Here is a 14,161-nt window from a genome sequence, read left to right on the forward strand (position 1 = left end):
TTTGATCTTTAAAAATCATATCTTTAACCAAATCGAAAATTATCTAGGAAAAATAACCACAACCCATTTTAAAATCATGCTAGGTAACTCTTTTTTTGTAAGAAATTATTCAAGTAGAAAATGGTTTAAAATATACACACATATCACACCAAGAACACAAGCTACACCATTTAAATTTAAAAAGAGTGTTTAAATACCTTTTTGAATATATAAGAGTTTATACTTGAAGAAGGAAAGAAAATGGAGACTCCTATTTTTGCTAGGGTTCGGCAGAAATGGGAGGAAGAAGAGAGTGATTTTTGCTAATTTTTTCTTTTGAGAGAAGAATTGGAAAGGTTTCCTCTTTTGGGGTTTATTTGATATATTTGGCTTTTAGCTTGGAGGTCAAGACTCTAACTCATTGCATGTGTGACACTTGTACACCCATGTGTCTTGTTCTCTTAATTTTAATTGTCTAGAACAAGACAATAAATCATTTAATATCTATTTGCAATCATTAGGCGGTTTTCGAGAAAGATACTAAATCTTTTTCGGAATCCGTTTCCGGTAAATTTTAAGTTCTCGGAAAATCAAATCTCGAACAATTATATTTGTAATCTATTTTTTTTAACGTTTTAATAATTTTAAATCGGTTTTATCAATTAATGGCCGAAAATTACAAAAATGCCACCCATGCACAATAAATCAATTTTCGTAGCCATGCACACGTAAACATTTAAATAATTAATCAAACATCACAAATAAATCAATCACATGCATTTAGACACCGAAAATTAATTTCTAAGCCGGTACTCTACCGCCGCTAATTTCCGATTCACCGCATTTTCAAAAATTCCATATTTTGAAAATTAGGGGTATTACAATTTTCAAACTTATTTATAATTAGTAAACTAATAAAATAAGGTTACATTTTGTGTCAAATAAAATTAAACATTTTTTATGTATGTTATTTTTCAAATTTTTATACTACTCCTTCCAGTCTATACTATCCGTCGAGTTGAGAGATTGTTTTGGTTTATAATACCTGTCGCTTAAGAATACAAAGAGAACATTTGTTGCTATTTTTTCAAGTTTATTCCTATTAATAAATAATTCAGCGGGACTAAAAATACTAGCCAGATTTAAAAATAAGTGGACAATTTAGTAAAAATGTATATAAATTAAGACATATTTATTATTATTTTAATCTATATAAAATAATTAAATGCGGCAAATATTAAGTACCGGAGGAAGTATTAACTAAATCTATATATTTTTCTTTAAAAAAATTATAAATTTATATATTAATATTTTTTTATTTCAGTTGATTTTTATGTGAAATATTTTTAATCAGCAGGAACTATTCACTAATATAGTCAAATATAAGTGTGTTTTAAATAAAAAGACATAGTACAAGAACATAATAGTGGAATTTTAAGAGTTTCTCAAAATTAAAAGAGTAAGAATTTATCGAGAAAAAAAAAAGGGAATAGCAAGTTTAGACCGTTTGTGAACATTAATGTTAGTGTTATCTTTTTTTGAGTGGGATGGAGTAATTATCTAGAGCTCCGTGTGTATAATTTCAAATAGAAAGGTTACATTTGCAAATAGGAAATTAGGTATTTCGGGCTATTTTGTGTCCAAGGTTTTGGGGCCAAATAGCAGTGCCCTTTGATGAATTAATTTATGGCCGTTATAATCAAAATTTGAGTATTTTGACGTGTTTAAATTAAGATGCCGGACTTTGGAGACCTTACAAAAACTTTAATTAATGTGTTTCCAGAAAGTTATTGAAGAAATTCGTTTGTTTTACTACATTATTAAAGTTGACTGTTCTAAATTGTTGAATTGAACATTTCTTCCAGTAGCAAGTATTGCGTATTTATAAAGTAGCTATATCTCTGCCAAAAATATCAGTTTTAATGGCATCAAGAATTACAGTTTGTCTGCAAAATTGCTCTTGCCATAGCCACCGTGGACTGCAATTCTGAAGGTGTAACAAACACCAAATTCTGTAATTTTAATTGTTATTGGTTTTTTAAAAAGAACCCACTACTTTAGCGAAATGTTGTCCTATGTTTTATAACATCTGAGTTATAGCTCGTCGGTAATTTTTGTATGTTATTAGTTTGTGTTAAATTGAAGATATTCTAAGCTTGTTTTATTTGATTAATATACAGTGGATGTTCTTAACGCCTGGAAAAATGTTCTGACCGACCCGAATAATGTTCTTTCAAGCTGGGATCCGACTCTTGTCAATCCATGTACTTGGTTTCATGTCACCTGCAACTCCAATAACAGTGTAACAAGACTGTATGATTTTTCTCCTAAAACTTTAATGTCAATTTATTTGATCTTTTTGAATTGAACTTGTCAAATTTGTAGTTAGTTAAGTTAGGTTGAAAATTTTGATTAGTTCGGTTGGTTAATTTAAATTTTTACCACGTTACGCTCAATCTAATTATCCAATTCTTTTACCTTTTTAATTACTACTTTTTATATTTTTATTTGGTTAACTGAATTAAATAACTACCCACTCATTTGGTCGATTTGACTTATATATTTTTAGGATCTCAGTTAATTTGGTTATTTTAATTTTGGTTGATTTAATCGGTTCGATTAACAAAATAATATAATTTGGTTATTAATTTATGTTAACCATAAAATTATGCAAAAAATCACTTAATTTTTAAAAATAGTATTCTAAGCCAAAAATTTCATCTTTACTTAAAAACGTATTTTTTTCATCTTCTACTATTTTATTTTTACCTATAATATCTAAAAAAAATAGATTGCTGGTACATTTCTGATACGGAGTGGACAAAATAAGAATTTTTAGGTGCTTAAATGAAATTTTTTAAGCATTGAAAGAAAATATTTTTGAAAAACTATATTTTTGAAACTTTTGCCCTTTTTTTTTGCCTTTTTTGAGTAGTTGATATTTGACTTTGTTGATTAAAGGGACCTTGGCAATGCTGGATTAGCAGGACCCCTTATCCCTCAGCTTGGACAACTCGCCAATCTTCAATACTTGTAAGCCTTATCTTTATTTGTAACTCAATTAACTTTAATCATATAGATAATATATTATGGAATCTCTTCCCTAACCCATGGTGAATAGTAGAATTGGGTTAAGAATTTACTATTAACCTTTTAAATTGAGTTAAAATTATCAAAACTTAATTAAATTAAAAAATATCAATGATTAAAATTTCATGGAATCATTTTGACACATTTTTCCTTAATTGGCAGGGAGATATCTGGCAATAGTTTTACTGGATTTATCCCATCAGAAATTGGGAATTTAACAAAGCTAATCAGCTTGGGTTTAGACCATAATTATCTGTCTGGGGCCATTCCATCATCTTTTACTAACTTGGGGTCTTTGCGGATTGTGTAAGTATTACATTTAATGCCCTCATAATTTTTAGAATTTTCAAATTGGTCGCTAATCCAATTTCATTATGTTCAACAGAAGATTGAACAGTAACAATCTAAGCGGCATATTACCCATGACTTTTATTACTAGCCTTGTTGAAACAGGCAATTTGATCATATTGTAAGTTTCTCATTCTATTTTTTTTTTTGACATCATATTTCTAATCAAAGGGTGTTATATTTTAGCTTTAAATTAAATTTTTAAAATTTATCAGGAATGTATCGGATAATTATTTTAGTGGAACTGTTAGAGCCAATAATCCAAAAGGTAACCTATTTTTGCTCTAGTTTAAAAATATATATAAATTTTATAGACGCACATTTTATCTGCCTTTTCAATTAGTCATTAGCTTTTATAATTAATTTAAAATTTATTAAATTTTATTTAATTATTATTTATTTGACAGAATTTGCTGTTACAACTATTGTACAAGATCCTAAAGCTCCTCCAAAGTGAACCCTGTGAAGGTTGAATGAAGTGCACTTGATTCTACCAATTCATAATGCAACAGAATAAAGTTTCTTGTATTGTATTCCTTATTTTATATGAATAAGTCTTCCAGTTTGTGATATTGTACATTTCACCAAAGCTAATAAATATACATTTATAGTGGTTAAATGTTCAGACTTATAATATGATATTTAATTAATTGAATTTTCCAAATAGTAGTTAGTTTAATATATTTGACAGTAAAAATGATTTAAGTCTTGGTCCAGATTTAACTTGGTGGCCAATTCAACTCCCAATGGACAAAAATTTGGCTTGGTTAGTCCATATTGAGTCGATATCAAAGATGAAAAGCCCAACTTTTGGCCCAAAATATATTACATGAGTATTCTCTTGGAGGAAGAAATTTGAAGGCAATTTCTTTACACATTTAGTTCTTTTAGTTAGAATTTAGTTGCAATGGATAAACTTATATTTGAGTTATTGATAAATTATATTTTCATAATTTTTAAATTTATTATGTTTAACACAAATGACTTATAAAATAAAATTGAATAAAAAATAATTAGTCTAAACTCATCAAGGGTGTAAGAAACTGAACAATGCATAGATTAAAATTAGTATGCATGCATACAAAGAATAACCATTTGCTTTGAGCCATCAAATTAAATGATGGCAAACAAAGTATATAAGAAATTTTTTAGTGGTACGATTGAAATTGAAAAATTACAAAGAGACACCTAATAAAGCCACTTTGAATAAAAAAATAAATTAAAGTAGATGAGACTAATTGGTGTTGATTGGACCAATATATTCAAACCAAACTGATCTTTGACTCATAATCATTCTTTTAGACAGACTAATCATAGTGAACTCAGCTTTTCCACACATTATGTCCTTAATGGGTTAACTTTAATAGTACTATGGTCACTAGTAATTCTTGTTGGCCCCAAATAGTTTTGAAATCTTGCATTCAAATTTTATGAACTTAATTTTTTTTATTTGAGTTGAATGTAAAATTAATAGATGTATAAAAATAAGTTTATTATTTTATATATATATATATATATATATATATATATATATATATATATATATATATATATATATATATATATATATATATATATATATATATATATATATATATGTGTGTGTGTGCGCGCGCGCGCGCGCGCGTGTATGTAATAATATATTAAACGATGAATCTTTTAAGACAATGAAATTTTAAATACTAATTTTTTTAGGACAATGAATTTTTAAAACCCGTTAATTTATTTTATCTTATCAAAAGATTAATTTTATTTAAACCAGTGAATTATATTTATAAAAAAAATTCAATGTCGCAATGAATTTGAAAACAATGTGCTTTTTTATAATTTAAGAGGAGAGCGCATGGCGAAGAATTAAACATACAAAAATAACCCGACAATTTTAAAAAAATATATGTGGATTAAAACAAATTGTCGAAAAAAAATTCCGGTCAAACGCCAACAGCGGATATCTCGGAGGAGGACTCTGATCCTTCAGAAGAAAAAAATTTGGAAATTTTTTTCGAAAAAAGATGTGTATTAAAAACAACAGAAAAATAAATTGTCGGAAAAAAATTTCCGTCTGATGCCGGCATCGGTTACCTTGGAAGAGGAGGTACCTAATCCTTTAGGGAAAAAAAATTCCGGAAAAAAATTACTGTAGAAAAAAATTCTGGAAAAAATAAAAAAAAGTTCCAAAAAAAATCGAAAAAAGATATTTGGATTAAAAAAATTCGGAGAAAATGTCCGTCGGACGGCGTCAGCGAGTACTTCGAAAGAGGAGGAGCCCGATCCTTCAGAAAAAATTCCGGAAAATAATTACCTTCGAACAGCGGCGGCGGATATCTCGGTAAAGAAGAAACATGCTCTTCCTCTAGAATTTTTTTTTTTGAAATAAAATTCGGAAAAATATTGGTCGGATAAAAATTTTATTTTTTTTCTATTCGAATCGGGTTATAATCGATTTTTTACTGAATTAATTTAATATGTTAATTTTTAATACAATAAAAATAATGAAATTATTTGAAATCTATAAGTTATAGGAGTTATTTCAAATTCTCAAATTTGTATGTATTAAAATTAATTCGAATTTGAGTCAAATCCAAATTCAACAAATTATACAATCTAAAGAGTACAAATTCAAATCCACCTTTATCCAAGCGCACTCTAAATAAATTTAGAAAATGAGATAAATATATCATGGAAATGAATTCGTGCGGCTGTGATTACACACTCAATTAATAGACCCATATAATAAATCTTTTATGTTTGAAGATGAACCTCTTTTTTTAACATTTCTTCCAACTTTTTCCAAATCCATCATTAAAGTTGAAAATAAAAATAATGATGCATAATGGCTATTTTCAACTTAGTGGTATGCTTTGTCAAATCACTCCTTTTAAGAAGGAACCTTTCTTTTTCCCTAATATCTAACCCAACAACATTTTTAAAAAGGCTGTTTTTTCTTTAATCTGTTGTGATGAATCGTTTCTATTGAATTGCATATGCAAAAGAAAAAAAGTATGAAATGATATTGAAGTCAAAAGACATGCATGAAACTAAATTTAAAGTCTGATTGATCAATTGGGACGAATTTGTTAAAAATAGTTGAAGTGAGGATGAAAAGAGAGACGGGAAATTCAATTGGCAAGTTATTGCATGCATTAGACAGAATATGATTCGCAGTTGACTTATAGCTAGAATAATGCTTCAATTTTTCTTTCTATTTTTTAATCAGCAAAAGAAAAAGAATATCTGTATATAGAGAGATGGATCGGTCGATAGATAGATAGATAGAATAGCGTGAAGAAACAGAGAATTGGCGACGAAATTAGAAAAATGCCGTTGAAAATAAAAAAACTAAATTTAACAAATTTAATTATATTTTTTTAAAAACTTGTGTTTATCAAAATCGCATATCTTTGTGAGACAGAAAAAGCATTATTATTGTATGTTGTATTAAAAAGACTTTGCATAATTGCCAAAAATAATGAAGGTGTTTGAATATTTAGGTATAGTTAATTCATCAGGAGATGCTTAATTTTACAATCAGAGCTCTCGGATGCTCCCCATTGTACCAACCTCTTTGGTGCTATCAGAAATTTCTTGAAAATAAGTTGGAATATTTGTATTCGCCATACCTACAAAGAAGTCAACTGTTATACGGATTAAATTGGCCATCTATAAAGGAATGCACGTCGGAATCTTACCATAAAAGACAGTATCCGTAGAGTTTTTTAAGTTTTTTTGGCCTTTACCTCTCTTTGTAAGGGAAAAAAAGATATTATTACAAAACATAATGGATTAAAGAAAATAAAATAAAGAGAGAATTAGCAAAATACCTAAAAAGAAAAATATTAGCATTTGTTAATCCAAATTCTCCACCTTTATTTGTCTACCTTATAGTATTTTATGTTTACTTTTTTACTTTTTTATTTTGTTTCTATACTCCATATTTACTCTACATCCGGTTTATTCTTTTTCTTTATCTTCTTTTCGTTTTCTTCTTCTTCTTCTTCTTCTTTCCTTCATCTTTTCAATTTATTTTTTAAAAAAAATATTAACAAATCAACAAACTTATTCTAATTTCAGCTCATAATATTACAAGAAATTAATTCTTACGATTTCATTATTGTTTTTTAAAATTTTATTGATAGTTTTGAATTCGCTCGAATTTTTAATTCCTAATCGAATCGCTTCAAATTTCACTTGAAATTCAAATCCAGCGATCATAACTTTCTTTAAAAACAACGAAAACTGTAAATTTTTAATTTATTTGTTCTCATTAAAAAAATCTATTAAAAACGGTTTCAAACAGTTTCAAACACAGTTTCAAATGCAGTTTCAAACGGTTTCAAAACTAACAGTTTCAAATAAACAGTTTCAAACCGTTTACAAAGGTCTCAAACAGTCTACAACAGTTTCTAAAAAACACTTTCAAACAGTTTAAAAAATAACAGTTTCAAACAGTTTCAAAAAAACAGTTTCAAACTGTTTATAAAGGTTTCGAACATTATACAACAGTTTCAAACCGTTTACAAAGTTCTCAAACAATCTAAAACAGTTTCTAAAAAACACTTTCAAACAATCTAAAAAATAACGGTTTCAAACAGTATATAACAGTCTCAAACCGTTTACGAAAGTTTCGAACAGTATAAAACAGTTTCAAACTGTTTACAAATGTCTCAAACAATCTAAAACAGTTTTTAGAAAATATTTTAAATAGTCTAAAAAATAACAGTTTCAAATAGTATAAAACAGTTATAAACCCTTTACAAATGTTTCAAACAATATAAAACAGTTTTAAAAAACAATTTCAAACGATTTCTAAAACTAATTAAAAAACGTTTGAAAACTAGATCAAAACATCATAAATGAAGAAAAATGACGATTGCTTCAAAAAAAATTGAAAAAATTCTAAAAAACAATAGTACAATAATTTAAAACAACATAGAAAGAAGAAGAAGAAGAAGACGTTTCTCATCTACTACCCATCATTTTATATCTTCAATTCTTTCAATTACAAACTTTCTTCTTTGTATTGGATTTCATTTATATAATGATATCACATTTTAATTAAATATATTTATTATCTTTGAATAATTAAATATATTTAACTAAAATATCTTAATATTGTTCAACAATCATAAAATAATAATTTATCTTTGAATAAATTTTTAATTTTTTTTATCGATTGTCAAACATTATACATTATTATGGTATTAAAATACATTATAGTTTAAGTTACTTTGGTAACTTTAAACTATATATATAAAGTTCATTCTAGTTTAAGTTACTTTGGTAACTTTAAACTATATACGTCAAATTCATTCTAGTTTAAGTTACTTTGGTAACTTTAAACTATAACAATTAATATATTTATTTATATATAAAACACATGTAAATTATAATTTCATCATAAACTAATAATTAAATTAACTATCATGAACTTTATGTTTTATATGTAATTAAATCATAAATCTATTAATTAACATAAATCTATCAATTATACGTAAATCTATTATATATAGAAATTATTTAATTTTTCCAACCATACGCTCTGATACCACTTGTTAGATAATGCAAACAATTATACGAGTCACATATTATGTCATATATAAATTACAATAGAAAAATCCCCAGGAAAGATTGGAGGGTCACAAGCGGACCGCTTAAATTAATACCGACCTCCTTAGACAGAATTTAACTAAACGTAATTAACTGCATAATATGACTTGTTATATTTTGCATTAACAAGACATCATTAACGTAAATCTAAGGATCTTTAAAACTAAATAATTTCATAATACCGTAAATAAATATTGATAGAAAACTTACTTGAATTTCCCAGAGGAATATCGCTTGAAGCCATTATCGAGAAATTGATTTCTCTCCCTTAACCCGTAATTTCTTAATCACACTCTTAGATGGAGTTAGAGATGTGTTTTTGGTGTGTTAGAGAGAGGACCAATTTCCATCCTTTATATAGATATTTCAATTCAATCCGGTACGTCCATCACGTAACCAAATCAATGGTTGAGATTAATCTACTTAATTAATTTTTTATTAATTTAATTGGACCAAAATAGGTGTCAAATTAATATTTGCATATTTGACACCTTCATCCATAATGTGTCATGCATTTAAACTATTAATTTGACATTGTAATCAAGTGGCTCATGCTTTAGGCAAATGGGGTGTATTTTTTGGCAAAGACTGTATTAGTGACGGTGATGTTCCTTACCCGGTCACGGAACTTGTTAATTCGTTTAGTTGATTAATAAAGTTCAGTCTTTCTCTCAAAAAAAAAGAGAAAAGGTAGAAGAAAAAATAAAGTTACAGAGAAAAGTAAAAGAAAAGATGAAGAAGAAGAAGGAGGAGGAAAGAGAAAAAGAATAGAGAGAAAAAAAGAGGAGAGAGGATAAAATTGCAGAGAAAAAACGAAGAAGAAGAAAGAGAATGAAAGAGAAAAAAAGAGGAGAGAGAGAGAGAAAAGAAAGAGAAAAAAAGAAAAAAAAATATGCATGTGTTTAAAAGGAGAGTAAAATACAAATATGTTGTTGAGAGTACAACTAAAAACAATAGAAAAATAGAGTAAAAAAATAAATTTTTGAAATTGAGGTATTAAGAATAAATAAATTTTAAAAAAGAGTCTTTTGTGCAAATTCCTCCAAAATAAAAGTGTATATCTATAAAACAAGTGAATTTCGGATCACCACACACTTGCTTGTATAAAACAATAAGGGAACATTGAAACTCTGAAATTCGACAACTTTCTGACTCTAATATTCTCCTCTATCCACAATAATTTCAACACATACTGAACTCAACACTTACAAATGTCTACTATAGAAGTTGGTCTAAGAACATATACTTACACTTAGTAACAGATTAATCATTTCTTTTTGAATTTATTGCTATGTTTATTCTCTTTAATACTTTAACTTATGAAAAACTTATAGATAGACCATAGGTGGTCCAAGCTAAAAGATAGATGAAAAAACATATTATTACATGAACCTAATTCGCCTTATAGTATTGTGAATCATACATGAGAGTCTCGTAACATGAGACAATTATTAAATATATAGATTAGAAGTAGCATGCATGTATTGTATAAAAAAGCGCGTACTTGTTATGAATTGATGGGAGACACAAGTTTTATCTAGATAAAAAATTGTGAATATAATTCTGTCGTGATTAGTACAGAAAAATATCAATTTATCCCATGACTAAATTTTCCGGGTAATTACTGATTGAAACCCCAAGCGAGCGATGATATCTTTTGAATTTATTGTTCTTGTTAATCATCCTAAATTGTCAAAATCAAAAAAAATGGACCAACGGTGGTCCTAGCTAGGTGAACAATGACTTCTCTAGTCTGCAACATATGCTGCTGCTCGCTACACTAACAAAGTCACTGCACATGTCCAGCAAAGCCAGAAAGGAATATGTAAATGAGGATAAAGTCGTCCAAGGGTTGCTTTGGACCAATATAATAAATTGGCCAAATCCATCTTAAGAGATTGTACATTATTTATATGTTTTTCTTAAAAACAATTATCCTCTGTATCTAATTTTAAAGAAATTCCTATTTGACCTCTCACATGTCATATTTCCGTCCTTCATATTTGAAAATCAAACGATATACTTTTTCATTTTATTTTCGTCAATGAATCACTCTTTCCGTCCATTTTTGGTGTTAGTCAACCGAGTCAAAAAACTAAATAAAAAAAATGGTATGGTTCTCCATTATTTTTTCTGTCAACTTAGTTGACTAACACCAAAAATTGACAGATGGACTAAAATATTAATTGAAATAAAAACGAGAGATCGTTTGATTTTCAATTAGAAGAAGCTGAAGCATGAATTATGACATATGTGGGGTTTCAGAGTACTTTGCTCTTTAATTTATTTTGAATTACTAACTTGTTTTAAAAAAAACCCAGAATGTGTCTACACTTGTCGTGGAACATGCGTGAGACCGAATTTGAAGAGAGACCAAATAATAAAAATTTAAAAACTTCACTCATTAAACCAAACCCACATTATTTTTTTACGTGGTAATAATAACGGCAACTGCACACACGCAAATAAATTCCGTTCAGAAAAAACCTATTAAACTAATTCTCTGAAGTGCAAAGATCTAATGAATAGAGAACTTTCAAAAAGCAACAATAAATATAGCGATAAAAATACGGTTAATTATACAATATAATTGTTGCGCCATATCATTCGTGTGATAAACCAATAGTGCGCTAACCACGTGGAATATTTAATGATAAAAAAATTATTAAAAAAATTACTATAACAAATGTTCATTGACTTGATGTAAAAATGACGTGGTTATTGTATGTACTCAAAAAAAACAGAACCTCACCGTCGGTTTGGCCTAATAAATTTAAGTAGGCATCAGAACCAACATGGATTCTTTTTGCTTTTCAATTCAAAGTTATTCCTTTTCTCGGTAGAAATAAACATGCATAGATTATAATGATGAGTTATTTTTATGGGCTCTATAAATATTCTTCCAACAAATATTAGTTCCATTCTTGAAACTACCACTCTTAATTCCTGTCTCTCTCACCATATTTATAAACTATAACATCAAAATTAAGTCCTCTCTCTAATGAAGATTTCTAGTGTTTTGATCAATCTTTTAGTTCTTATAGCTATATTACCCGCACATGCCAATATTGAAGGTAACATATTTACATTTTCATTCTTTCTCTTGTCTGATTTAGTACAAGCTTTTAATATGATGATGATGATGATGAACAGGGGATGCACTATATGCATTAAGGAGAGCAGTAAAGGATCCGGGACTTGTTTTGCAGAGCTGGGATCCGACTTTGGTGGATCCTTGTACTTGGTTTCATGTCACTTGTGATGCTGATAATCGGGTCACCCGCCTGTAAGCTTTGTTATTGTTGTTTGGTTTTTGGTTCACTTTTCAGACAGGTTATTTGTGTTGATTTGCTTTATGTCTTTGCCTCTTGCCTATTTATCTACTTTAATCTTAAATCAATGTGTATTTTGTTGCAAATAATGAATTCGGATACATGCAGGGACCTCGGAAATGCAAAGCTATCCGGCAGGCTAGTACCTGAACTAGGGAAGCTTCAGCGTCTTCAGTACCTGTAAGCACATGCTTCAACTTTTTTATTTTATGGGTCTTATTTAGACACTATGCACTTATTTAGACATCATTTGTTTGCAATCATCTGCTTCGGGAGTGTCAAAATAGGTCATGACAGGTAAACTCGATCCACTTAATTAACATAAAATTAACAGTTATGCTACATGTTAAATATGTTTGTATCATAAACTGGTCTATCCATTTATGGTACAACTTAGAACTTGTCATGTTATGTGGTCGACCTAACACGTTATTTTTAAATATGCTAAATGTATTGTGTTGATTTAATGATTTTACTTGTTCGACTCCTTTAAATAAATAAGTTAAACGTATTGTATTGGTATATGACTCATATTCAACTCCTTTAAATATAGAATAAACCATCGTATTGTTGCCACCCATAATCGACCCATAAATGAATTACATGAATTGACGCACATAACCAATTAGTTTTTATGTCGTATTCAAGTCAACACCGTTACTAATGAGCTGTATTCAGGTTAACCATAATCGTATCAACACAATTCGCCTATCCTTTTTGACACCCTACTATGCATTGTATTGAACTTATGATCTAACGTGCAAGAGTTGGTTGTTGAAGGGAACTGTACATAAATGAATTGGAGGGTCCAATACCAAAGGAACTTGGGAACTTGAAGAGTCTAGTGAGCTTAGATCTCTACCACAACAACCTAACTGGCTCCATTCCTGCGTCGCTATCGAACCTCTCCAACCTCAAGTTCCTGTAAGCATTTCTTTTTTGTCTTATAAGATCATATAATGTATTTGGTTTGGCCTTACGTTCTACATAATATCCATGCAGGAGACTGAATGGTAACAAATTGACCGGTCGCATACCAAGAGAACTCACTAAATTAACTAACCTCAAGATCATGTAATAAGTCATTTTAGAACCATTGTTTTAATATAGCCATATTTTAATCAAACTATAATTTTGATAAATATGTTCATGTGCAGTGATGTCTCAAATAACGATTTGTGTGGCACAATTCCTACCTCTGCTTCATTCTCTAAGTTCTCTGAAGAAAGGTAATTAATCGACTAATTTTAGTATTTTACCCATTATTTTTTGCTTAATTTACAATGGATTTTAATTGTGGTTTTTTGCTGTGGTTTATTTGGAGACAGTTTCGTGAATAATTCGAGACTACAAGGACCGGAACTACTGGGATTTGTGAGATATGATGCGGGAGGAAGCTGTTAACTATGACTCTTCATATCGAGAAGGCTACATCATCTTTACGCATAAAAATCCAGTTTATGTTTAGAGAAGAATCTTTAATGTTCTTTCAAGCACAAACTCACAACTTGTAGAGGTAGAGCATATATGTGCTCCTCAACCATCTTTTGGCTTTCAACAGGCCAACTATTATACTATACATAGAATTAAATCAATTAATGGAATTATGCTGTCAGTTACGTGTTTATACTTTAGCTTCAATGGTGGAACATTTGTTAGCTTATAATATATATAATCCTCGAATAAAATATATACAATTATGACGTATGAAACAGCTTAGTGACGATAAAACCGCAGTATGGAGATAGATTACCTAAAAAGAATTATAGCCTTGCAAGGAGCAACTTCTCAAATTCAACCTGTAA

General features: G+C 28.7%; 2 protein-coding genes across 2 annotated transcripts; both read left to right on the top strand.

Annotated features, from left to right (window-relative positions):
* Positions 1-1,886: 1,886 nt before the first annotated feature.
* On the top strand, positions 1,887-4,036 carry LOC126674340 (leucine-rich repeat protein 1-like). The gene is given in 8 exon segments (XM_050368776.1): positions 1,887-1,928; positions 1,930-1,972; positions 2,160-2,292; positions 2,941-3,012; positions 3,232-3,375; positions 3,455-3,538; positions 3,633-3,685; positions 3,825-4,036. Coding segments are annotated over 8 exon segments (606 nt in total). The 5' UTR covers positions 1,887-1,901; the 3' UTR covers positions 3,875-4,036.
* Positions 4,037-11,859: 7,823 nt separating this feature from the next.
* LOC126673478 (leucine-rich repeat protein 1-like) lies at positions 11,860-13,983 on the top strand. Its single transcript, XM_050367633.2, has 7 exons — positions 11,860-12,098; positions 12,178-12,310; positions 12,465-12,536; positions 13,137-13,280; positions 13,359-13,430; positions 13,514-13,585; positions 13,685-13,983. Exons 1-7 carry the CDS (start codon positions 12,026-12,028, stop codon positions 13,758-13,760), a joined length of 642 nt encoding a protein of 213 aa, XP_050223590.1. The 5' UTR covers positions 11,860-12,025; the 3' UTR covers positions 13,761-13,983.
* Positions 13,984-14,161: the final 178 nt, after the last annotated feature.

The sequence above is a fragment of the Mercurialis annua genome, linkage group LG3, assembly GCF_937616625.2.
Source record: "Mercurialis annua linkage group LG3, ddMerAnnu1.2, whole genome shotgun sequence".
Lineage (NCBI taxonomy): Eukaryota > Viridiplantae > Streptophyta > Magnoliopsida > Malpighiales > Euphorbiaceae > Mercurialis > Mercurialis annua.

Excerpts from the sequence above, each read along its gene's own strand:
- LOC126673478 (XM_050367633.2), top strand. The coding sequence starts at position 12,026 with ATGAAGATTTCTAGTGTTTTGATCAATCTTTTAGTTCTTATAGCTATA. Across the intron at positions 12,099-12,177 it reads CGCACATGCCAATATTGAAG|GGGATGCACTATATGCATTA; the intron begins GTAACATATTTA and ends GATGATGAACAG. Across the intron at positions 13,281-13,358 it reads CTCTCCAACCTCAAGTTCCT|GAGACTGAATGGTAACAAAT; the intron begins GTAAGCATTTCT and ends ATATCCATGCAG.